The 27,291-nt window shown below is 40.0% G+C and overlaps 1 protein-coding gene across 1 annotated transcript; it reads left to right on the top strand.

Annotated features, from left to right (window-relative positions):
• Positions 1-322: 322 nt before the first annotated feature.
• PPP1CC (protein phosphatase 1 catalytic subunit gamma) lies at positions 323-21,152 on the top strand. Its single transcript, XM_033836891.2, has 8 exons — positions 323-571; positions 10,853-10,984; positions 11,876-12,106; positions 16,723-16,827; positions 18,129-18,352; positions 18,563-18,697; positions 19,911-19,971; positions 20,867-21,152. The coding sequence occupies exons 1-8, from the start codon at positions 517-519 to the stop codon at positions 20,935-20,937; spliced, it is 1,014 nt and encodes a 337-aa protein (XP_033692782.1). The 5' UTR covers positions 323-516; the 3' UTR covers positions 20,938-21,152.
• The last annotated feature ends 6,139 nt before the right edge of the window (positions 21,153-27,291 follow it).

Here is a 27,291-nt window from a genome sequence, read left to right as displayed (position 1 = left end):
GATCTGCAAAACCTGGCCCCAGTGAACAGCGTCCCGCGGAGCCCACAATCCTCGAGTACACAGCTGCTTCTTCTCCTCCAACCCCAACTCCTGCGTGCAACTTTGTAACTCATGCTCCCGCCAGGAGGCCTATTTGCTCGGCCCGTTTGGCGGAAGGATTCCGCGCGCTATCGCAGTTACGTCAACTGTCTCCGCCCCCTTTCCGCGCTCTGGCCCCGCCCCCTCCCGGGTGCCCTATGGCCCACAAAGAAGTCCCGGCCTTGCCGCTGCACTCCCCGCGCACATCCGTGCGCCGCCCGAGGCTGGCTAAGGAGTCGGCGGCCATTTTGTTCTTCTCGTGGTTCCAGTGGGGAGAGAAGGAGGAAGCAGGGAGTGGGGCGGTTGGGGGGGACCCGCCGCGGCTTTTGCCACCGCCGCCACCACCATCTCTGTGCTCGTGGCGTGGGAAAGGAGGTGTAAATCCCGGGCGCGAGCCGGCGGCGGCGCCACTGCGGGAGGGTCGGCGGTGGGAAGGCGATGGCGGATATAGATAAGCTCAACATCGACAGCATCATCCAACGGCTGCTGGAAGGTGAAGGGGGCGGCGGGCGGCTCCGGGGACTCGAGGGGGGAGGGGGATTTGGGAGGCCTTTTGGACTTGCAGCGCCGAGAGGAGTGAGCCCCGCGAGTTCGCCCGCGGGCCGGGGGCTGCAGCGGGAGGGAGGCTGCCCGGGGTTCCGCACTTGGGCCAACCCGCGGACACTCCTGGCTCCACTCATTCATTGCACGAGGGTGCAGCCGTCCTACTGGCCTTGAAATTTGAAAACTCCGCTCCCCACCCCCACGTTTCCGGTACGTACCCCAGTGCGCCCCGCACACCCGACCAATCTTTGGATGAAGGTTGGGGGCCCCAGTCCAACTTACAGGACGGCACGTTACGAACTTTCTGGTCCTCGTTCTCTTGGAAAGCAACATGATGGGGATATGGATTCCACCGGGCTTGGGGGCTTCTTTCCTATCCTGCTCATTTTTATTTTTTGTGAGGCTGGGGTCGAGGGGCCCATTACTTGTTATTTGGTGACGAACGTTCATATCTCAAGGGGATGTTGGAACTCATATTCTCCTGCCCTTCCAAATACTCTTTTTAAGTTGTCCTTATCTTGAAGAGGTCTCCGCGCTCTTTTCTGAACGTGCCTCTGAACCGAGAAGCCAGCAGTGATGACAGTTTCGTTAGGATCTTTCCAATGTGCCAGGCTCTGTAAGCGTTTTGCGTTCATCGGATAAATACAGTCATGATATTAGCCAGCGCTTCTAAAGCGCTTACTGTGTGTCAGGCATTTTTTGGAGCACTTTACACAGATTTCATGTAATACTCCCAACAACCTTACGAGGTAGGTGCTATTATATTTTACTGTTTTTCAGAGGAAGATAAGACTCAAAGAAGTGAAGTCACTTGACCAAGGTCACACAGTAACAGTCAAGTTTCAAACCCAGGCAGCCAGGAGCTAGAAGTCATTCAAGTCACCCTATGTATGAAGGAAGGAGGTGTCAAGTGGTTGAGCAAAGGTTAAAAAAAATCTTAAATATTGGCTGACCTAAGACTCGTGAGGTGCCTGGCGATTGATTTATATTGATGTGGGAGACGGATGAAATTCGGATTTTAAGGAGGGACGCCGAAATGAAATCACCCCTCACCACCCCCCAAATTCCAGAGTACATCTATCAATACTAACATCTAATTCCAAACTTTGAAAGAATTCAGATCCCTTTCTTAATTTGAATACTGGATAATGTAGATTTGGCTGAGTTTTAACTGCTTTTTGTCTTTGTACATTTCTAAGTATTGTTGGACTATAAATGCTGTGAGAGATGGAGTCGAGAGCATAAACAGTTGGACAGTTCTCGTGTTAGAATTTGCAGATCTTTTGTTTAAGTCATTAGAATGAAACTCCTAAAAATATCTCTTCTTAATCTCTGTAAGGTTTTTTCATTTTATAGTTTCTTAAAAGAAAAACCCATTAAATAGACCCCTGAAATGTTGCTGCCATTTGTGGGTGAAAACCTTATTTGTTCAGTACCTGGCATTTATTTAAGAACCACACTTTTTTTTTTTGCACCTTCATGAATGTATTTATTTTCTCTTTTTATTATTATTATTGTTATTTTATACAGCAGGTTCTTATTAGTCATCAATTTTATACCCATCAGTGTATACATGTCAATCCCAATTGCCCAATTCAGCATACCACCATCCCCACCCACTGGGGTTTTCCCCCCTTGGTGTCCATACGCTTGTTCTCTACATCTGTGTCTCAACTTCTGCCCTGCAAACCGAAGAACCACACTTTTAATACTAGTTACTACAGTTCTTCGATTTATGTGAGGCAGCAGTGGGTCAGAAACGGATTAAACAGTTTGCAATAAGAAAAGAACTTAAAATTTTGTTTTTCATTCAAAAATTGTAAATTCTGCATATCTGTGGAGGGACACGTGCGACTAGTTAAGAGCTGGCTTTATTTCGTTGAGAAGGCAGGAAAAAATGGAATCTGTGGATTAGAAACATTAGAATTTTAAGATTAGGTAAGTCTTGTTAAGTCCAGGGTTGCCCATAACTCTGTATTCATATAACATTTTGTTAATTTTAATCTTGTTTTTTAAATTGTGCCAAGAAATTTGCCTTGATAAACTTGGATTATTTATAATGAGATCAGTCTTTGTTTATTAATAATTTCTATACATGTTTTGTACTTGAAAACCAGATTTTTTTTAACATTTCATTTTTTCATTGAAATTAATAAAGCATTGTGTTTTAATTCCTCCGGAATAAGCTAGCTGCTCAACAGACGTAAATTTCCTTCTTTTCTAGTCAGTGTTAAATGGGCAGGGAAAGGGTTGAAAATGATCCATTGAGAATATATATAATCCAAGGTAGAAAAGGTTGATAATTTCTGTGATTCCATTTTTTAATGCCCCACAAACTTTTTCCTGTAAAAATTTTAATTAAGATTTGAGTATATCTGAAAATGGAGGGAAATGTGAGTTTTGTGGCCTTGTTAGAATTGTTTACATGTTAGAGATTGTCTCCTTTTTTAAGGTGGAGGACTGTACAAGCTAAGTGAGAAGTAGTTCGGTAATAGTACTAAAAAGACCATTCAAAAGTGAAGTCTTATTTAGGAGAATACCGTGTTGGTTTTAGATTTTAGTCACTACAGCTTTGCAGTTCTTTTCTACTCTAAACTTTTTAGTGGATTTTCCTTAAGGAGGCATCACTTCTGCAACCCACCTGAGAAGATCTCTGCCTTGTGGGTGATAAAACCTTAAGGTTGTCACTCCTTCGTATCATTCATGTTCACTTATTTAAATAACTGCACAGTAAAACTTTGGATTTAGAGAATAAGCCAGCTGCTGATTTGTCTCATAGTCCTACTGTGTTGGAGAAAAGTGAGGTTTGAGGCAGAGTGACTTTGTAAGTGATCTCGTTCGGGGAGCGGTGATGGCTAGCTATTTTCTTGCAGAGCAGGCAGTTGTAACTTATTTTCACATCCTGATTTGCCAGAAGCATCTTGGCTCTGAAGCTGGCGGTTGTCAAACTGAAAGACTGTGCCAAGCTCTGCACAATTGCTTGACTTGCTTTAGTGATTTAAATATGACCTCAGCCCTGGCCCTCAGCGTTTACTAACATAATCCTCTGACTTGTAAAAGTAACCCATGTGTTTAGATATTCGGTGTGAAATGAAATATGTTTATATTGTAATGTTTAAAAGACAGGGGTCCTGAAGATAATAAAGGACAATCGTAATGGCAAAAAGAAAAAAAAAATCTTAAAATGCTGACCAAAGAAAACAAAAATAATCTTTCCTAATGAGACCTCTGCAATTATTTTTTCTTTACACATCAGATAATTTCACCCATTAGAGGCTTTTCTTGGAATCAATGATCATAGGGCATTTTGCTGATAAAGACAGTAATATTAAAGTAATGTGTTACTAATACTCTAAATTACAAGAAGTCTGTGTTGTGAGCCCCCTGCTCTTCCCACCCCTCCCGCATGTCAGTTGTATGCTGCATCCTCTCCTATAAGGTAAGGCAAGAAAGCTCTTTTAGAGGCATGATCAGAAGCTTACACCAATCCTAAACCACAGCATGGAAAGGATTACTCTCCTTGTGCCCACAGTGCTTCCTCGCCTGTCAGTAGCAGGAGGCAGCAGTGAAATCTAATGGGATGGTGTGTGTCATTCTGTTGTGCTTGAGGGAGGGAATGTTAGACCCAGCAGTGAAATCTAACGGGGTGGTGTGTGTCATTCTGTTGTGCTTGAGGGAGGGAATGTTAGCCCTAGGAGCAGGAGGCCAGGCTTTCCTCCTCCAAGCTGGGGAAATGCATGCCATGCTGCGCCATGCATTGGTAGCCCGTCTGCGGTAGAGGTTGGTGAGATTGTTTTATATCTGGGAAACTGCAGTCCTATAATAACCTATTCTGCAAAAGTATGTGCCAGTGCCAGTCAGTCTGCTTGACTAGGGTGAGGATTACTGATCTTGAAGCAGGGAAATCATTTCACTTAATTTACCATCACGGCTGTTAGTAGACCTTAAAGATTGAATTGTGAAGGAGATAATATTCTGATATGAATTGTTTTGTAAATGAGGAAGCTGGAAAATCTTATTCAAGAAGAAAAAGGAAGGATTCAATCTCTTTGGAGTTTAGAATTCTGGGACAAATTTTTATGTTTTAGGATCAGACCACTGTATCCAAAGCATGTAAAAATAGATGATTTACTTAATGGTCTTGATGTTTTATCTGAAATCTCCAATTTCACCCCTACTCTGGGGTTTACTGGCATCCCTCATCTAGAGGAGAGTGTATGTCACTGATATTAAGGCTTATGAAAATGAAAACCACTCATTACAAACGTAGGTTCAGATGTGAAGTCTAATCAGTGGTAGTTTATCAGAATTGGTGGCTAGACTGTAGAGAGTTAAACATTTTTCAATAAATTGGCTTCACTCTAGATGTAGAAAACTCAACGTTCTTTACTGAGAGCAATAGACAGTGTTTTGCAGCTATATCCTGATTATCTGCCTTGAGAAAATTGGTGTCACCTTTAAATGCCCAAAGTATAACACCAGCAGTTAGGAAAGTCAGGATGGGGGAGGGGTGGTTTAGAAATTAAGATGGCCAGAAAGTGGATGTCTTCCTGCTGGTGACTTTGCAGAGAAACCAAGTGGTTCTCGATTAACATTTTTGTGGCTTATATTTTTTGTAGAAAAGAACTCCATTGTTTGCAGGAAAGTTTTAATGTTACAAATATTCACTGTTTTTTGTTTGCTTTGGTTTGAGGTTTTATTTTCCTAAATCTGTCAGATATTGTGAGGTTATTGATTGTCACTGAAATGAATATGATGTGGCATATTGTTAAGATTGCCACTTACTTTAATAGGATTATCTTGTTAGCAAAATCTCTGTTGATTTATTTTTACACCGGTTGTGCCAGTTTTAGGTTTTAAAACTTGATTATAGTTCAGCTGAGGCTTTTTGGTGGGTATGCTATTCCTTTTCTATGATCTTCTTCTTCTTCTTTTTTTTTTTTTTTTTTTTTTTTTTTGCGATACATGGGACTCTCACTGTTGTGGCCTCTCCCGCTGCGGAGCACAGGCTCCGGACGTGCAGGCTCAGCGGCCATGGCTCACAGGCCTAGCTTTTCCGCGGCATGTGGGATCTTCCCCGACCGGGGCACGAACCCATGTCCCCTGCACCGGCAGGCGGACTCTCAACAACTGCGCCACCAGGGAAGCCCTATGATCTTCTTTTAACAGTTAAGGGGCAAGAAGAATACTTGCTTATTCCTCATAAATAATCCCAGAGTAGTTTTAAATTTCCCTCTATGGTTTTCATCTCTGCTTTGTTACCAGGCTGTCAGAAAAGTTAATGTTGTTTTGTGAGAAAAAGCTGGCATTGCATATAATCACCAATGACATTCTTTTATTATATCAGGTTTTTATCAGTTTGTTTTCAGTAAAATTGCATGGGAGTTTTTATCATGTGCTCATGTTAGTGATTTGCCAGATAAATAAATGATCAGATAAGTCAGAACAGAGCAGTCCTTGCTGGTAACAGCCATAGTGCATTTTTTCCTGAATCTACCATTTTAACCAGATAAAGAAAAGTTTTCGCTCAAAAATCACACGTTTGGGAATTCCCTGGCGGTCCAGTGGTTAGGACTTTGAGCTCTCACTGTCGAGGGCTCGGGTTCAATCACTGGTCTGGGAACTAAGATCCCATAGCTGTTCCCCCACAAGTCGCACGGTGCAGCAGAAAAAAGAGAGAGAAGTCACACGTTTAAGATCTAAGTTTCAGATCTAAGTTGACCATTTTGATATATCAATCACTAACCTACCTATGTTCACTGTGCCTGCTGATTTTATTTCCATGCAGTGCCTAGCACCTGGACTTATGAGAAACATTCCACCTGGAAAATGGAATTCATATTTGTTGGAATATTTTGGATTCTGTTGGCAATTGTTGAAATGATTTGATACATGCAATTTGAACTACTACTTAGGAAGGTATCATGAGGAGACAGCCCTTGAGTTTCCCACCTAGGGTCTCCTTTTTGTGTAGGTTTCTCCCATCATGCACAGAGCACAGTGAGGGTTTTAAACCATGAAGTAGTGACTGCTTTTATTGAGCAGAGCTGTACTGTTTGCATATTTTCTTTGTAGCTAATAGCGATAAAGTAGATACTCAAGGCTTTGTGTTTTTAATGGTATTGAAGATGTCCCTGAGATAAACTTTTAGTTTTATAGTTTTTATGGATGGCTAGTTTTAGCTACAGCGTTTATAATAATCTGCGGTTACCTAGTTTGTCTTATTTTGTGCATCCTCCACTAGAATGTAAACCTCTCAAGAAAAAGGACAGAGTTGTCTGTCCTGTTGCCCGGGTATCCCCAGCATCCAACACAAGGTCTGGCATGTAGTGGTGCCCAGCAACTATTTTGTTGAATATTTGAATGAAGCATGGTAAAAATGAATATTGAAAGTCTTAAACAGATTACATCATTTAGTTCTTATTTAATGCTTCCTGTATGTAAGGATGCCTTATGATTTTATATCCCATATCAAATTTTTCTTAGGGAGCGATGTATGTTGGAGTTTCAGTAGTTTGCCCTATAAAAACTCCTTTGGTTTAGAAGTTTAATGAAGAACAAATTCCTTTTTTTTCACTTTTTCATCTTTATTATTGCTTATGAATTTGTAAAATGACAAAAACAGTTATGTGCTAAACTAGAAACTCTAGTAAAGCCTATGGGGAAATGACACTATTGCTTTGTAATTTTAAGGCACAGACACAATTTTTGTTCTTGTTTTTTGCTAATCAAAAGTATATAGCTTGAGGGCTTCCCTGGTGGCGCAGTGGTTGAGAGTCCGCCTGCCGATGCAGGGGACACGGGTTCGTGCCCCGGTCCGGGAAGATCCCACATGCCGCGGAGTGGCTGGGCCCATGAGCCATGGCCGCTGAGCCTACATGTCCGGAGCCTGTGCTCCGCAACAGGAGAGGCCACAACAGTGAGAGGCCCGCGTACTGCAAAAAAAAAAAAGTATATAGCTTGGAATGCACGCTAATTGTAATGCCACAAATTAACAGAGATTTATTCAGACTTCATGCATGCAACAGATTTTGTGCACCTACCATGTACTGACCATGGGCATGTACACTGCAGAGCAAGTGATGTGGTCCTGGCGTTTACATTCTACCAGGAGGTCCAGATGAATAGGTGGAAGCAGACTGGCAATTATAATACACAGTATGTGCTGGGCGGTGACCAGGTGTTGTGAGAGCATTTCAGAAAGCATAAAGCAGGCTTGTTGAGGGGAGAGGAGATGGCTAAGAGAGGTTTTCCAGAGTGAAGTGATATCTAAGCGGTCACGAAAAATGAGCAGGTATTCGCCAGTTGGTAGATGGTTTTGGCAGTTTCTATTTTTATAATTTTATTTTTTGAGCTAATTGTAGGGAATTTAAGAAGCTTTGGGACTATGTTGTTTTTAATGAGTGCTGTTCATCAAATATAAAATATATCTTGATTTGTTCTGGAAAAACTGCATTTAATCCTCACTCCAATGCCTATATGTGGAATGTAGAAAAATGGTACAGATGAACCTGTTGCAAGGCAGAAGAAGTAGAGACACAGAGGTAGAGAACAAACTGTGGACACCAAGGGGCAGGGGGTGGGTGGTGGATGAATTGGGAGATTGGGATTAACACATACACACTAATAGGTATAAAACAGGTAACTAATGAGAACCTGCTGTATAGCACAGGGATCTCTACTTCACTTTGTTGTACAGTAGAAACTAACACAACATTATAAAACAACAGTACCCCAATTAAAAAAAAATTCTCACTCCACATTAGGAATACTTTTTAAATTGTCAGTACTGTTCTTTACTAATCTCTATACACTCCCACTTGAGGGACAAGCAGAATAAGAGGACTAAAATTACCATGAACTATGTCTAATGGTGGTAGTGGGAAGCCTCCAAATCCAGTAAAATTTATATTAGCATTGATTTAATCTGATGGCATTGGTGTAATATGATAGCATTCATATTAAAAGAATAGCCTGTGTGTTCCTTATAGGTGTAAGTCAGTTATTACATATTCTCCCAAAAGACTTAGAGTGGGCTGTTCACTTACAGGTGTGGGGGCTCTTCTGAAAAAGATTCTGGTTGAAACCAGAAGCATCTAGGAGTCCCCTAGCCAAAAATAAAGTTTCCTGTTGGGCAGTCTGCCCAAGCTTCTGGCTGACTTGTGGTAAAATCACTAATGATTGGGGTTTTCTGGCCAGTGAAGCAGGGATCCCACCATCTTTCCATTGGGAGTGTTTCTTGAATTCTCTCCTTTGTGTGTCTAGAGAGAAAAAATTACTTTGGTTCTGAAAAAAAAAATCATTTTTTGTTGTACAAATAGCTCAGTTGCTGTTGTAAATATTATATATGTGTCTATTTTGCATAATTCCCTCAAAAGATTATCCTTACTATGCTTTCCCTTTAATTGCTTCTTGTTTCTTAATATTTGATCAGAATGAGACTGGCAGTCATTTAGTTTAGTTAACATATTTTGGAGTCCAAAGAGGTGATTTTCCCAAGCTATAAAATCAAGACAGAAACTTGGGGCTTCTGGCTCCCAGTTCAGTGCACTCAACATTTTCTTTTTTTTGTGCCCTTCAAGAGTTTGACTCTTCTCACGTGTCATCCTTTCTTATTTATTGCCTTTCATTGAAAAAAAATAACACCCTTCCATTTCTGCTCAAAACTTGTTTCTTCAGGGAATTCAGTTTCAGTGGCTATTCAGGCTGAAGGATGGCTTCCCCTAAGACAGTATTTCTCAAACTTGGACACAGCCCTTTTTAATGGAAAAAAATTCTCAACAGGCATCAGAGTTTATTACTTGTAGTTTTTATTACTCTGTAATGTTACTTAGATATTTACAGAACAAAGCTAGATACAAACCAGTTAAACCTGTTGCTCTTGTTCAGCTATTAGGCCAAATGATTTTGTGATTTTGAATATAAAGCAAGCCTCCAAAACTGATAAAATTTAAATTAACAGCATTGATTTAATCTGCTCATCACTTTATATTGGGTTTAATGGTGGAAAGATGTAGTGTAGCCTTAGTTTTGTATTTAGTCTGGTCTGGAGTTTTTGCTTCAATTCTAATTTGGAGAATGCTTGCTTTCATAAGTCTTTTATACATAACAAGTATTAAGACTTTGATTGTGAGTTTTTGGCAAGCAGGCCAGTTCATAACTGTGAAATTAAGGTAAATTTAGCAATTCAGTGCTATTTATTATGTATTTAATAACTGTCTAGTCTGTTACAACTGGAATCAAAACAATTTTATTTCCTGCTACTACTTACCTGCTGATAAATGAATTGTTATAAGGCCAGAGGATATCTTGTACTTCACTTTGATAGTACTTCACTTTGATAGTAAGTAGCACTCAGAGTGCTCTGATGCGGGCACTTGGGAGTTTAGGACACTTGGTGCTGTGCCATGATTTCTTTTTGCCTTTTCTCAATTTTAATCTGTTCAAATTACTAGGATACCTTTCTCACAGCACACGCTGACATCCTTTGCCCTGTAGAGGCATGATTGTATTCACAAATGCAGGCCCAGAAAGTTGCACAGCAAAATATGCACAGCAAGCATACAGTGTCTTTTAATGAAATGAAAACAACACAAGTTTTTTCATAGATAAATCTGGGACCCTTGAGAGACCTGTGGACCTCTGAAAAACACTGATTGAGAGGGGAGATGAGCATTTCCAATCTCACATTTTAAAACGAGGAATTCTTAGAACCAATTCAGTAACATGACAAACTCTAAAATCTCCTGCTACACAAATACTAATTCATTTATAAGGCTGGAGAAGGGAAGACAAGACAGAGAGGCAAAAAGAGCTGGCCTGGTGGGCGGGTTATAGGTGAACCAGGCCAATTGTATGTCTTGGATGCAGAACTGAGGCCTTGAGCTGTGCCCAGGGGGAGTCTGATTTCGCAAGCGATAAGACTTTTCTAACAGTATTCATACACAGAGAGGTTGACCCCTTGATCAGGATACTGTAAAGAAGTCTTACCTTGGTGTAGAAAATGCAACTAAATCTCTGAAATCCTGTCTTAAGATTTTAAGATTGTAATTAGGCATTAAAATCATGTTCTTTATAAGTGTCCTGAAAATAAAGCCTAGCCAGAAAGTAGTTAAACTATGTTTTTGCCTCCTCTTTATTTAAAACTTCTACCTTTTCCGATATTTCTAATTTTTACGTTAAATCTTATTTTGACTTCTCTTGACTGAATTGGGGTTTTTCTCCCCTACAGTGAGAGGGTCCAAGCCTGGTAAGAATGTCCAGCTACAGGAGAATGAAATCAGAGGACTGTGCTTGAAGTCCAGAGAGATCTTTCTCAGTCAGCCTATCCTACTAGAACTTGAAGCACCACTCAAAATATGTGGTAAGTTTTGGCACACTAACAGTTATCTTTGGTTACGTGATTGATGGACTGAGTCAAGGATATATAGATGACCTTGTGTTAGCCAACAAAATCATTTACTATTTATGAGTAACCTGGAACTACTTAAAATTAAATAATTGTAGCTTTAGAATAAATACCTCTAATGGACTTAATGTGCTTAGACGTACTTCGCATTTTCTTAAAATTATTTCACTAAACGAATATAAACATTGCAGAAGAAAGAAATGAAACAGAATGGAGAGCCAAAAAAAGGCCTGAATTATGAGTATATAGGGATTATATTTAAGCTTAAAGCAACACTGGTTATGCCTAAAAATATGCCATTTTGTAGTTCTGTTTCTACATGATAAATACAGATAACTGGTATAAAAACTAAACTCTATCTGAGAAATACTATATTTATTCTTCTAACATATTTGACTGCATTGATGAATCTTGTGGTGTTTGTTTTTGTTTTTAAGTAAAATGCTCTTTGGCATTATCTAGCAGGGAGACATTGAAAGCCAGATGCATTGGTGGGTGTACTGTGTGTACACCTTTGTTCACACCGGGCCAGGGCTTGTTAAGAGTGCAGCACTTCTGCTGACACGGTCCCCAGAGACTGAGCTGTGGGAGATCTGATATTGATCGGCCAACCTGAAAGGAAAACAGTGTTACTTGGCAAGAAGCCCTGCCTAGGCATTAATAATCCTTTCCATAAAATAAATTCTCAATTAGTTGAGTTTTGTGTGAGAGTCTGGATACACACATACACTTAAAATTATCACTAAGCTCAGTTGAACTAAATATGATACAAGTTTGGAAATTAGTAATGTTAGTGGTCTGGACTATATGTATGAAGACAGTATGTAACAGAATTCTTGCTTCTAGGTGATATCCATGGACAATACTATGATTTGCTTCGACTTTTTGAGTACGGTGGTTTCCCACCAGAAAGCAACTACCTGTTTCTTGGGGACTATGTGGACAGGGGAAAGCAGTCATTGGAGACTATTTGCCTCTTATTGGCTTACAAAATCAAATATCCCGAGAATTTTTTTCTTCTCAGAGGAAACCACGAATGTGCCAGCATCAATAGAATTTATGGATTTTATGATGAATGTAAGTACTTTCTACGTCTAAGGAAGATTTACTCAAATTGAGATTCTTGGTCATAAACTGAACATATTTCTGTTAGGATTTGCGAGTTTAGATGTAGTGTTGTAATTTCTCATGTTTACTATTTCATTAACTTGTTTTTATCCTGGTTTTTCTTTCTTGGTGTAAAGAATAGCACTCATTGCCATATAATAATCCCCTGGATTCTTGTATGATGTGATGATTAGATTAGGAAGTAGCAATCACAGTGATGATTTCTTTAAGATAATTTTTGTGATGAATAGTCACAGATAATTTAATTCTTAGTACAACTCTGAGAATCTGTCCATATAATTACCTTCGTTTTTGACAACTTTGAGATAAAATCTGATTTTGTAAACTTCATCCATCTTAAGTGTACAATTCAGTGATTAAGTGAATTCATAGTTATGCAACCATCACACAGCCCTATGCAAGCACTAATTACTTTCTGTCTCTATAGGTTTGCCTTTTCTAGACATTTCATGTAAATGGAAACTTGCAATATACAAATAATTACTTTTTGTAATTTGTAATATAGTTTTTTTCCTTCTGGCACATCTGCACCCCAGGAAAAATAGCAGTTACTATCTGAAATTGTGCTGAAAGGAGAAAACAAAATTGGGGGGGGGGAGCTAATTAAAAATATTTGTAGGGCTTCCCTGGTGGCGCAGTGGTTGAGAGTCCGCCTACCAATGCAGGGGACACGGGTTCGTGCCCCGGTCCGCGGAGCGGCTGGGCCAGTGAGCCATGGCCGCTGAGCCTGCGCGTCCAGAGCCTGTGCTCCGCAATGGGAGAGGCCACAACAGTGAGAGGCCCGCGTACCGCAAAAAAAAAAAATTTTTTTTACAAGAGTCTTTTTTTTTTTTTTAATTTTTAAAATTTATTTATTCTTTTATTGTTTATTTTTGGCTGAGTTGGGTCTTCGTTGTTGCTCACAGGCTTTCTCTAGTTGCGGAGAGCAGGGCTATTCTTCGTTGCAGTGCACGGGCCTCTCATTACAGTGGCTTCTCGTTGTGGAGCACGGGCTCTAGGCGCACAGGCTTCAGTAGTTGTGGCTCGTGGGCTCTAGAACGCAGGCTGAGTAGTTGTGGCGCACGGGCTTAGTTGCTCCGTGGCATGTGGGATCTTCCCGGATCAGGGCTCGAACCCATGTCCCCCACATTGGCAGGTGGATTCTTAACCACTGCGCCACCAGGGAAGTCCCAGAAACAAGTTTCTTAAAGCCTTGAAAATAATCAGTTTTGGTGGAGAGTTTTATTGTTGGTGCTGCTGTTTTTAAGTAACTATAAAAATTTTTTTTTTTTAATTTAAAAAAAATCCTTACCTCCATCTTCCTTTTGTATTCATCATTTCTGCCAGCAGGAGGGTTCAGGCTGGGAGGAAAAGGAATTTGAATTACTAGCACTTGCCAGTATAATTATAACAAGACTGGTAAAGCATTGTCACTGTGACCCTCCCCTAGACTGTAATAATAACCTATAGTCTCTCAGGGTATGGTGTTTTTCCATCTCAGTTTCACATAGATGTGTTCAGCTAGCGTATTTGTTAGAAGTACATTGCTAGAAAGGTTATGTTTATAGACTTGGCCCTCGTACTCGCAACCTCTTACATGACTATATATGTATGTCTATGGCCCTGAGACCCAGCTCATAAGATGAGGCTAGAGGACATTAGCTATACTTCAGTAAAAAATTAAAACAAAACAAAACAGGATGAGGCAGGAGGGATTACCAAGAAGAAAAATACTGTGGTTTCTGAACTGACTGGGACACCTGAGTTGGGCAGGAAAGATACTTGATATTGACAATGAGTCTATTAGAGAAGTACTAGTAAGGCAGTTAGTTACTACTCCTTAGGTAATGAAATGAGAGGCAGAGAATTTTATAATTTTGTTTTAGGTATTTGTTACAGGTACTACTTTTTAGAACAGGTTCCTTTTTACACAGCTGTTAGCAAGTATTTTGTTGTTTTCATTAACGAAGTTCAAATCCATAAGATCTCTTCCTTGTGGCATATATCCTAGTCTAAAGGTATTGGCTACATCATTTTTGTTTCTGTTTAATGTGAGGCCCTATGATTTAGAAGGTCAGCACTGATTGGAATTAGTTTTGACTCTTGTTCGTCCTTAAGACTGATGTAATGACCTTGTACTCCAGCTTTCCCCTCTCCCATCAGGTAGGTATAATTTGTGGGCCTAAAAGTGTTCTTGACTTAGGTGGCTTTCAGTTGATGCTTTGCTGACTTTTTGTAAAAACCTTGATAATTTTTTAAAAATTTTGTTGTACTGAAAACTTTTATTCAAATGGAAATTTCCATGGAACAATTTAAAAACCACTGTTTTATGTGGTAAACTTATTTCCTAAGTGTAACAAGCACTCTGTGCTACAATTTCTCCCTCCACCCCCAATTTTATGACTGTAGTCCTGGAATAGCCGAGGTATCTGTTGTTGGATAAAATGTGAATGTGTGTTATACTTTTCTGATACCAGAGCTGTCTGGTCTATAGTAATAGGAAACGGCATTAGGGGTTCTGGCTCAGAATCTGAGGATTTGGAAGCTTGAAGAGACCTTGGCAATTATCCAGGAATCCTGGAGCCAGATGCTCCTAGTGGTCTGAAGTGGCCTTAGGGAGGAAGTGTAGAGAGGAGAGGAAGCAGGAGCCCAGGACTTAGTTAAGATGCTCAGAGACAACAGGAGGAAGAATCTTAATTTTTTTTTAATTTATTTATTTTTGACTGCATTGGGTCTTTGTTGCTGTGTGCGGGCTTTTGCTAGTTGCGGTGAGCAGGGGCTACTCTGCGTCGTGGTGCGCGGGCTTCTCATTGCGGTGGCTTCTCTTGTTGCGGAGCATGGCCTCTAGGCCCGCGGGCTTCAGTAGTTGTGGCACACAGGCTCAGTAGTTGTGGCTTGTGGGCTCTAGAGCGCAGGCTCACTAGCTGTGGGATACGGGCTTTGTTGCTCCGCGGCATGTGAGATCTTCCTGGACCAGGACTGGAACCTGTGTCCCCTGCATTGGCAGGCGGATTCTTAACCACTGAGCCACCAGGGAAGCCCAAGGATCTTAATTTTTGATAGAGAAGCCAACAAAAATAGCAAAGGAATCCATAAGAGTAGCTGGAGTGCGTTGTGAAACTAAAGAATCAAGGAGTGAAGCAGATTTCAAGAAGGAAGAGAATCTGTTGGCACTGGCAAATGCAGCATCTGAGCAAAGGAAAAATCTAGGGGAGCCATTGGAATGTTGTTCAGAGACAGGCTTCAGTAGAAAATGGAGACAGAACCAAATCACTTTTATACATAGGGGTTAGGACAGCCCAGCCCTGTTCTTGTATTATTACCATTGTTGGAAATTGGAGGTGCACAGGTTCCCCTTCAGGCTTTTGTAGAGAGGAATTCCGTTAGGCTTCCAGAAAACTCCAGTGAAGGAAGATGTGGGACAAAGGGAATTAGTGGCCTCCAAAGAAATACAAAACAGGGTGAACCATGGTGAGGGTTATACCCAGTCATAGAGAAACGTAAACTATTAGGAGAAAAAACAGAAATCCTCCTCTGCAAAGGGAGAAGTCAAACGTTTGTTGAATTTGCATTGCGTTTCAAACCTGTGCTAAACTTTCTCCCTGACTTGATTTGCTGTGGAGTGGAAGATGTGGTTCAGGAAGCCTGTTGCTTGGGCCCTTCTCGAACTCAAAAGAAGGGGTACATTGAAAGCTGTAAACCTTTCAGTATCCACAGGATGAAAATGGAGAAGAGACTGAGGACAAATTTGGTTTAGGAGTAAGATTGTGCTTTTAACTTTAGTGCTTTTAACCTTAGTATGGAGTGTACAGGAGACGAAGGCACCCTAACAATTGGGTCTTCCTCATCCAATTCAGAAAGATTTGTATTTCCAGGGTTTATGAGTGGGTTTTTTACTCAAAACATAGTTTTCCTGTGGAAAGCACACAGTGACTCCAGAATGCATGGAATATATGGGTTGGTGAGGTGGGAATATAACCACTCTGTAACGTTTTTGGTGGGGGGGGCATTCTCAGTGTTTGTGCAGCATGTTAGGGCTATCCTGGTGTGCCTGCAATAAGCAGTCTGCATTCCTCTGTAGTCGCTGTGCTTCCTACTAGAATATTTAGGGGGGGTGGGAATTAAATGGTTCCAGTAGCTTATTGAGGGTGGTGGTAGATGAGATGGGTGTTAACTCTCAGAGGCTTCCTCAGAAGGAAGATTATAATGGCACATGTGTGAGTTCTTAGTTGCCTTTAGAAATAGGAACCTACTTGCAGGTTGAGAGTGGACAAGACAGACTAGATTTCAAACAGAGTTGGTGTTATCAAATAATTGTTGAGGTTTAATGGTTATCCTTAATCATTATATCTGGAATTCTGATTTCAGACTTCCATGGAATTTTAAAATACTTCATATGAAACTGTAAGTTGTTGCTTATAAATCAGACATCTCCAAGTATTATATATATTTGATTCTCTCTTTTTTAATAAAAGCATAGTTTTTGTTTACTTAAGGTAGTCAAAACCTTGCCTTGGAGGACTTGTCCTGAGGGAATGTACCTACAGAACACCAGTCTCTTTTTAACCATCCCCAAATTTTTACAGGTAAAAGAAGATATAACATTAAACTATGGAAAACTTTCACAGACTGCTTTAACTGTTTACCGATAGCAGCCATCGTGGATGAGAAAATATTCTGCTGTCATGGAGGTATGCGGGCTGATTTTAATTCCACATAGATTTTGATCTCTTCTAAGGAGTGTACACTTTGATATTTATCATCCCAATGAGTTATCATTGGGATGACTTCCTCTGTCAGGTAACTCCTATGTTGCTGTGTTAAATCTTGGGTCCACTTTGGCACATCCAGGATCATTTGGATACAAGTCCAGAGTACCCAATTGATTTGTTACAGGGAATTAAGGGTTCTGTAACAGCTTTGAAAATAGAGCAAAAGGATTTTTGAATATAAAATTAAACCATTAATATGCTGTACCATAGATCCTCTAGGATACTGAATATTGAATAGACTTCTCCTTGGTCTGTTTTTGATCCTTTCAGAAATTTTTCGACTTAGATGTTAAAAGTTATTTTGCTTGGTGGTTGTGCTGTATATTATGTAATTAAAATAATAATTGCAAAGAGGATTTCTTTTCATCTGTGATCAGAAATTAGACAACCATCAGAGCCAACTCACTATATTTTAATAAATCCACTATCCCTGCCTTCCTTATATACTTAAACTGGTTTTGGTAGAGTTGGGCATGTGATTTTAAACTCATATGAGAGTCGGCTACATCTGAGCTGGTCTGATAGATTTTATGGTCCTTGGACAGCGCCGGTTTCCTAGAAAGCTACATCACCTGAGTGTCTGCATCCTCTATGCCCAGTCACTACAAATGGTCACCAGGGTGCTCTGTATGTTGAGGTAACTTTCCATATGCTATTTAAGCACACTGTACCTTGCAAATTAGTGCATGTAATAAGTTCCAGTGCCCCCCGTGTCTTTTGGGTTTTTTTTTTTTTGTGGTACGCGGGCCTCTCACTGTTGTGGCCTCTCCCGTTGCGGAGCAAGACTCCGGACGCGCAGGCTCAGCGTCCATGGCTCACGGGCCCAGCCGCTCCGCGGCATGTAGGGATCTTCCCAGACCAGGGCACGAACCCGTGTCCCCTGCATCGGCAGGCGGACTCTCAACCACTGCACCACCAGGGAAGCCCCCCCCCCTTTTTTTAACCAAAGCTAAATAAGAAAATGTAGCCAAAGATTTAATGTAAGCCTTTGTAAGAGTCCCTGGGTGTCTCTGTAGACAAATGGAGCTGTTAAAGTGGTAACATCCTTTTTATTTATTTATTTTTTTAAGTGGTAAGGAGCATTGCTACATGAGCCTTTATTTTTATTATTATTTTTTTAATTTTTGAATTTTATTTTATTTATTTTTTTATACAGCAGGTCTAACATCCTTTTTAAAGTTCTGTTTCCTTCATTTTTTTTTTTTTTTTTCACTTAATAGGTTTATCACCAGATCTTCAATCTATGGAGCAGATTCGGCGAATTATGCGACCAACTGATGTACCAGATCAAGGTCTTCTTTGTGATCTTTTGTGGTCTGACCCCGATAAAGATGTCTTAGGCTGGGGTGAAAATGACAGAGGAGTGTCCTTCACATTTGGTGCAGAAGTGGTTGCAAAATTTCTCCATAAGCATGATTTGGATCTTATATGTAGAGCCCATCAGGTATTGATTTTGAATTTTACATGTACACTTAAGAGCATGTGTGTGAGCACAGATTCTCCTTGTTGATTTTGGTGGGTAGGTATTGCTTATTTATACAAAACGTCTCTGGAAGTGTGACCTACAGGATATCAGGCTCAACGGGAAACTGAAGAGTGGTTTTACCCACCTAAAATTTGCACCTCCTTATACTGAAAATGTTTTCTCTCCAAGGTGGTTGAAGATGGATATGAATTTTTTGCAAAGAGGCAGTTGGTCACTCTGTTTTCTGCACCCAATTATTGTGGAGAGTTTGACAATGCAGGTGCCATGATGAGTGTGGACGAAACACTAATGTGTTCTTTTCAGGTAGAGGATGCTTTCAGCATTGTGTCCTTTTATTATGTCTGAATTTTACTGATTTTTTTAAAAAGTGCTACTTTCTGCCTACTATTCATTTATGTTGAGTAGACTGAATTTTTATTTTCCCTTAACTGGTGTTTGTCCTAGTTCAGTAATGAGTGAATTCCTTTTAAAGGAAAAAAATTATCATAGAACCCTTCCTCCAGTGTTGAATTTAACTGTTTTTACATTATTTAAATACATAAAAACCACAATATATTAGCTTCGTATGCTTATGGCTCCTTTACTACAAGTCTAAAACTACAGTGTCAGTGCAACGTTCAGCTAAAATTAAATCACCACTTGAACGTGAAAGTAATACTGACTGCCATGTGCCAGATGTGCTATGTAATTACTCACTTCTCCCACCACTTTTCTCTAGTCTAATTTCTATAAAACCTCTTATTGATTCACCATGACATCATTTGGCCTTCACTTGGCACAAAAGAATCATTTACACATAAAGTCTACCTCAGTCTTTTTCTCATTCACTTGTTATGAATAAACTTGTATGACTTCAGGCTAGCCCAATCATAACAAAAATACAGCCACTGAAGTCATGTGGCAGTCATCAGTTAACTGAATTTAAAACAGGTGTTTTTTGTGTTTAACCAAGTATCAGGGAGAGCTTGCAGCTCCCAGAGATTGTGATAGGATTCCCTAGGGCAGGGGTCCCCAACCCCCGGGGCCAAGTTAGGAACCTGGCTGCACTGGGTGAGCGACTGAGGCTTCATTTGCCACTCTCCATCGCTCTTCATCCATCGCTTGCATTACCGCCTGAACTATCGCCGCCAGCCCCGCCCTGTGGAAAAACTGTCTTCCACGAAACCGGTCCCTGGTGCCAAAAAGGTTGGAAACTGCTGCCCTAGGGGTTTGAGGGATACTATTCTAAAGAACTCCCCCACCACCACCCATCAGAAGGGATACCTAAAGGTGTGACTTCCAAAAATTGTCATTTTATCCAGAGGCAAAATTTGTTCAGCTCATATATCTTAGCTGTTCATCAGAGCATTTATTACCAAAATGTTTGTCAGCTTGGTTTGTATTAATATGCCAGTGGGGCCTTCCAAGTTGTTGGGTCAGTTTTAAACAAAAAACTTTCTAACAAAAGATTTGAGTGAAATGTAAGATTTGAGGTTGAGTGTATTCCTAAAATGCATGGTCTTTTGAATCTTTGCAGATTTTAAAACCTGCAGAAAAAAAGAAGCCGAATGCCACGAGGCCCGTAACACCTCCAAGGGGTATGATCACAAAGCAAGCAAAGAAATAGATGTCATTTTGACACTGCCTAGTTCGGACTTGTAACATATAGTGTATAACCTTCATTTTTAAAAGTGTAATGTGTATTGGTCAGCTTGCTCAAAAAGTGTTTGTGGGCCCCCCCTTCCATTTTTGACTTAATGAATAGTATTTGCTGGTTATAACAGCAAATGAAAGACTCTCCACTCCCAAGGAAAAATGTTTTGTTTTGTTTAGTTCTCTGTTCCTTTTTGCAAACAACTTTAATGATGGTGTTAAAGCTGTACACCCCAGGACATTTTATCCTTTCTAAGGGGTTGAGTGTACAACTGATCTTTTTTTTAAATTCAGTACAGCCCATGAATAATGTAAATGCTCACTTTCTTTAGGATATAAAGAGAGCCCTAGGGTGCTCAATCTGTACATGTTATTGTCATAAAATGCATATTGTTGGATACAAACCACTGTGAACTCTATTTTTGTTTTTTGTTTTCAAAGGGATTGCTTTTTTTCTCATTGTCTTATCATGTACAAGCTAGTTTTTATAGCTATCAACATTAGGAGTAACTTTCAACCTTGCCAGCATCACTGGTATGTATATTTAATTAAAGCACACTTTCCCCTGTGATATACTTAAAATGACGATTAAAGCCATTATTTTAAATGTTTGTGACTCTTTCCTGAAGCCAAAGTTCCTGTTGAAATATATATTGACACTCCCCTAAGTACAAGGTGGCATGGTTGTGTACATCTGCCACCTTTATGGGGATTCAAAAACAGGTTTTTGAGTTTGAATAGCAATTAGTAACATAGTGCTGTTTAAGCTATTAATGATTAAAGTTAATAACATTTTGTACAATTTCCATGTAGCCTATTCATTAAGTAATCTTTTTACAGTTACATCAGGCCCGAACCCGTCCATTCAGAAAGCTTCAAATTATAGAAACAATACTGTTCTATACGAGTGACTGATTATGCTTTCTTTGGCCTACATTCTTTATTCTGCGGTGAAGTTGAGGCTTATAAGTCAAAACAAAGGAACTAACTTACTATCCAGCAGTTTATACAGAACTCACAGTATCTATGACTTTTTTAAACTAAGATCTGTTAAAAAGAAATCTGTTTCAACAGATGACCATGTACAATACCATGTGGTGAAAATAAATTCAGACTTATTAAATGATCAACTTGTTAAATTCTCTCAGTGTCAGTTTATCAGCACAATACACACAGGAGAACTGTTGATGGCATATTGAGTAGCCTTTAATGAATAAATTGCTCTGGAAACCACACAGTTTCAATTTGGATTTGTCTTCCTTCAAATAGTCTGTTTTCCAAGATGGATTATAATATGGATGCTCACATTCTTCGAGTTCTTACCTGGATATAACTAAGTTTCTGAAGTAGAGCAATGAGATTGAACTATCTTCCCCTATTATTTAGGGAGGTGTGGGACTTAGTGAGTTGTGACATCATCTGTATACATAGTTTTCTTTTTATCTGGGTTCATTTGAACTTGGCAGCAAAATTCAAGAACTACTTTTAAAATTATTATAAATCAACCACCAGTGTTTTTATACACAGACCTTTGCTCTCTTCTCCCTTCCCTGATTCATATGGAACACAGTGTTGTGTCCTTTTACATTTGTCACAAGTGTGTCGAATGCGTATTAATCTCTCAAGTATATTAAAAGTGGGTGGAGGGAGTGTCATTTGGAAAGCACTTTCTTTTATCAAAAACTGGTGTCTCTTAGGGAGTTGGGAGAGGACCTCCTAGTGAGGGATTGTTTGAACTGACATTTGCTTGTGGAGAGAAGAGAGAAGAGCAAAGTCTGCACTACAAGCTCTGGCCCTGAGGCATAGTCTGTGTCCTTACCCACAGTATGCTCCTGACTTGAAGGAGGATGACCTCGTGAGCTCTAGCTCCTTCCTGCTCCATGTTTGTGACAAATTCAGAGTTTGCATTATTTTACTTATGATATTCTCCCAGATCTCTTTGACTACAAGAAGAAGAAGATGAACAATAATTGGTGTCAGTTTCATAAATCTTTAATCTATGCCCTGGACATTATCAATTGTATCACTTGTAGGATTTCAAAATCCTATAAAGTTGTAAAATTGGGCCATTTATAACCCATTGGGCTTGGATTATAAAGTGTGGAGTGTATTATCTAGCTTAAAATTCTTCCAAAAAGAACAGGCATAGCACTGGTTAAGTAGAGAACAAAATCAGTCTTTGGTTTTAGGACATAAGATCTTAGGAGAGACTCAAGTAATTTGAAACTAGTATGTGATGATAGAACTCGAGGCTTTGCCTTGTAAATCCCAATCTGCACTGACCTTACTTTCTCATTTGTCCTTTATCTCCGTGTGCAGTTGAGGTCACATCTGCCTTTATAAGCTAGTGGTTGTACTCAGTCCAGGTCCTGGCTCCTCCCCAGCTGTGTGATTTGAGTGTGTGACTTAAATGCTGAGCCACAGTGTCCCTAGCTATAAAACAGGGACAGTATCTGCCTCTCATTGTGAATCACTGAATGAAGTAATGAGATATGTTCAGAAGAATGCCTGACTCAGAATAGTATTCAGTAAATATATGCTATTTGTTGGCTTATAATTTATCCCAGTTGTTTCATGTGTATGAATATCTCAATTGGCTGAGTTCTAAGTAGCACCTGCCTTTTGTTTGTAGCCCTAGTATGACCTGACACTGAGCCATAGCTAGCTACACATTTCTTTCTCCTTTTTTTTTTTTAACTTCTTTGGTTGCGCTGGATCTTAGTTGCGGCTCGCCAGCTCTTTAATTGCGGCACGCATGTGCGATCCTTTTACCCGACCAGGGATCGAACCCGGGCCCCCTGCATTGGGAGCGTGGAGTCTTAACCACTGTGCTGTCAGTGGTGTCCCTAGCAAAGCATTTCTGAGCACTGACTGCTTACAGAATACCTATAGATATTTTCAGCAGATACAAAAGAAATAACTAGGAAATGAATTTGTTGCAATTATTAGTGTAATTTTTTCAATTCTAGTTTTTTTTTAAGTATTTTATAAAGTATTTCAGTTCTCAAGTTAATAGCACCATTACAAAACCATTCAGAAAGACAGGTATTGCCATCCTTATGTAGCTAGATAGTCAACATAATACGTTTAAACCCATTCACAGAAATTACTGATTTGTACGTACTGGATTAGGCTTGCCCACATCTATCTGCAGTAAACAGCAGATTCTAACATAGCATCTTGTTCTTCAGGCGCTTGATATAAGACTAGAGGCATTTCAAGTAACATACACATAAGTGGAATATATGAGACATGGGAGCTGGGAACAAATGACTGCTGATCCATGAAGATGGCACAGGATTTAGACTGCTGGAAAGGAAGAGAACCTAAGTTTCCCAGTGTGGAGCCATGATGAAAGGTTGAAAGAAAACCCAGTTTGTGGGGAAGTGAAGATGTAAGATCAACCAGTACAGCTAAGACAAGGTGGGCATCTTGGTAGTTGAGAAAGGCAAAAGCCATTGCAAGGAGGTGCTACATGAAAAATGTTAGGTTTATTTTGACAGAAACACCCTCGAAGGTAAGGGTCTCATCCAAGTTATCATGAATGTAGTAGAAGAGAGGGCATAGAGCTGGTTATTGGCATGAGGGCAAGGAAGCAGTGTTTGTTCGTGTGTGGTTACGTAGAAATTAAAGAGCTCCTTCAAAAATAAGTTAAAGAGGGGACTTCCCTGGCAGTCCAGTGGTTAAGACTCCACACTTCCAATGCAGGGGCGTGGGTTCAATCCCTAGTCGGGGAACTAGGATTACATGCAACACAGCCAAAAAAAAAAAAGATTTCAAGTTCTGTATGCCATTTCCTACCTCTTAAGAAAAGACAGACCCAAAGCTCACTCAGCCTTGCAGACCAGTTAGTTTGAATCTGCAAGGATGGTTCTTCACTTTTTTTGTTCTGCAAATCAGATGTACACGTCAGCCTACACCAGAAGAATGTGACATCTGCTCCAGGCTACGGTTTCCTCACCTGTAAAATGGTGGAATTGTGAAGTTTAAACCCATAAAAAGTGCCTACAACTTGACTTACGCATAATAAGCATTCACTGTAGAGTTATAAGACACCAAAGAATATTTCCAAGATTTTCATCGATGGCAGCACAAAAGTTACATTAGGAAAATTTGATACAAGTACAGGCAAAAGTCAATTTTCATTCATCGTTACTGGATTATGTATGTGAACTTCAGATGAAGAGTGAAAATGAAGGACTTCCTTCGTGGTGCAGTGGTTAAGAATCCGCCTGCCAATGCAGGGGACACGGGTTCGAGCCCTGGGCCGGGAAGATCCCACATGCCGCGGAGCAACTAAGCCCGTGCACCACAACTACTGAGCCTGTGCTCTAGAGCCCGTGAGCCACAACTACTGAGCCCGTGTGCCACAACTACTGAAGCCCGTGTGCCACAACTACTGAAGCCTGTGTGCCTAGAGCCCGTGCTCTGCAACAAGAGAAGCCACCGCAATGAGAAGCCCGTGCACCACAACGAAGAGTAGCTCCCACTCGCCGCCACTAGAGAAAGCCTGCGTGCAGCAACGAAGACCAAAGGCAGTCAAAAATAAACTAATTAAAAAAAAAAAAGTGAAAATGAAGATGTACTATCAGTGCCATCAACCTCAGCCCAAGAAATAGAATGAATACTTAAATTTTCTGCATTCGTGAATTAGTACGTGATTAATGATTGTGTGAACACAGAGGTGACTGCTATCCATCTGATCAGCACAATAGCTTCAGTCATTCAGTCATGACATTTGGATTTATTGCAAATATCTGAAAAATTTCAAGTACAGGTAAGCATTTTAGTTGTGAGAATTATGGGTATGTATAGTGTCAGTTATTTGAAGTACATGTTATAGGATTAAGTAAAGCACTTCAGTTAATTACAAACACAGTTTTTTAACCAAGAAGTTAAAACTAAGAAAGTTAGAAATAATTAAGTAGGGAAATAGACTGTTACCTAGATAAGTTAAGGATGCACTTTATATTCTCTGAGCTAACAGAAGTTTATAAGCCTGCAAAATGTTGGAAATTAATCAGTGTGGCAACAATCTTTTAAGTGCTTTTAACGTCATTATCTTACTGTTAGGACGCAGCACTCAATTTGGTTTTAGGGCCAGCCAAACGACAACTTCTTCCACAGCTTCAGGTAACCGTGAGCATCTGCCTAGTATTTACAGATGTGCAGATGCTGACCACACAGGGCAGTAAAGCAACTGATGGTGCTAAGAATCGTTCCTGCCTAGTGTCTACTTTGGAAAATTCTGGCAATTTTAATAATTTAAGACAGATTTTTTGGGATAAATTTCAGATTCATTCTTATGTCCCAAACAACCAGTTCTCTAGCAGTGATATTTGGCTGTAACCACTACTGAATTTTAATAATCATTCAGCCAAGATGTATATTTGATGTAACTGTAGAAAAAATACTAAGGAACCACTTAAAAAATGTGTATTCTTTTTTTCTCCTAGCCAGCCAGTTAGCACAGTATCAAATACCATGTCTCCCAGAGATGACCAGCCCACACACCAGTTGTTCAGGGCTGGTGAACAAGAGAACAGTAACCAGTCATTATGTTCTGGGACAGACTGGCTGCTTGACCTTTCCAGCAAAACCCTGGCAAGTTAGGTAGGTGTGGCAGGAGAGCGGGTGGGATTAAGGATGTTCTTGCTGAGGTTGGCAGAAGTTCACATGCCATCTGCTGGAAATGTTCTCATTCACCAACTCCACGAGCCTTTAGTGGAGGCAAATTCTCTACCTTTTATTTACCAAAATAAAGTCACTTTCCAAATTTTGATGACCCGCTGACAAACACCAATATCTTCCTTCTCATATTTAGGTTTAATCTTTCTGATTAAGGGATAGCTGGAGTTGACTTCAACAGATTGTAGACTTAATCCCCTGGTCGGGAGGCTGTACATGATAAATAAGATGCACGGATCCAGTGTGGTGGATCAGGGCAGGGGTTGGCTGGGTTTTGCTTTGCTTAGATTGGTTTGAGATTTGCTTTGTGTTCCTTTTGCTGTTCTAGGGCCATTGGGTATTTCTAATGATGATGGACTAGAGAGAGGAAAGAAAACGAGCAATCCTAAAATTTGCTGCCGTGCAGCTTGCTTATTGAGTGCACATTTTGGTCACCATGATGTGCTTTTATAAGATTATTTTTAAAATCCATAATCTTGCTCAGATTCACACAGTTTTCAGTTGTATTTATACTGAGACTTGAGAAAGGTGATCTGCATTCCCTTCCAACTCCAGGAAGCTAGGATTCCTGCTGTGCTGTTCACACTTTTTTTTTTTTTTGCCAGGTGGAACCCTTCAAACAAAAACGTACCAAAAGGCATCATTTGTAAAATAAAATCAGAAAGCCTCTGTTAGAAGCAGAGGCTTATCATTCTATATACTTACAAGCTTGTAAGCGTCGATAGGATGTCAGTATAACCTTCTACTATTAGAGCCTTTTCAAACTTTGTGATGCCATGTCTAAGATCTAACTAGCTAAGTACTCTTTGGGTAGAAAGTCAAACAAGGTAGCACTTTGAGAGTTATTTAGCTGGCTTTCATTTCCTAGCATTGCATTATGGGACACAGTAGATCAGGAAAGCATCCTGCAGATCCTAACAAAACATCCTTTAGGAGACCAGGGCTTTTCACTGAGGGTGTTCCATGCCATTTATGTTTTTTGAGTGTGTGGGTGTAATTAAATGTATTCCAATGTGTGTATATAATCATATCCTTGCTTTTTCTTCATTGTATCCCTGAACAATATGTTAAATTTTGCCAAGTTTTGAACTTTATGTAATGAAAATTACACTTGTGTATTCTTCTATAAATGGTTTCTTTCAACATGTTTTTTTTTAGGGGTTTATCCATGTTGACATGCTTGATTCCCAGTTTTTGGTTTTGTGGGCGTGTGGTGGGGGGTTCCCCTCCTTTTTGCTTTTCTTTTCCTCCACTTTTTTTCTATTTGAAGTTATGTTCTTTATAACTCACTGTTCTTTTAGTGGTTACTCTAACAAATTTAATTTAAATTATTAGTGTTAGAAGTTACTATCTTTGCTCTTCTTCCCATTCTCCTTTGACATCTACAGCAAGATATGTGTTAGACCTCATCTTTCCATTTCTCTTTAACCTCTCATTTTTTTCAGTCTCTGTCCTTATGATCTGCATTCTCAAAAATAGCTTCATCTCTGTCCTCTAGTTTATTAATTTTCTCCTCAGTCATGCCTAATCTATCTAATCCATCCACTGAATTTTAAATTTTAATCACTGTATTTTTA

This window comes from Tursiops truncatus, chromosome 13, assembly GCF_011762595.2.
Source record: "Tursiops truncatus isolate mTurTru1 chromosome 13, mTurTru1.mat.Y, whole genome shotgun sequence".
Taxonomy (NCBI): domain Eukaryota; kingdom Metazoa; phylum Chordata; class Mammalia; order Artiodactyla; family Delphinidae; genus Tursiops; species Tursiops truncatus.
Note: the sequence above shows the minus strand (reverse complement) of the source record. Positions and strands in the feature narration are given on the sequence as shown.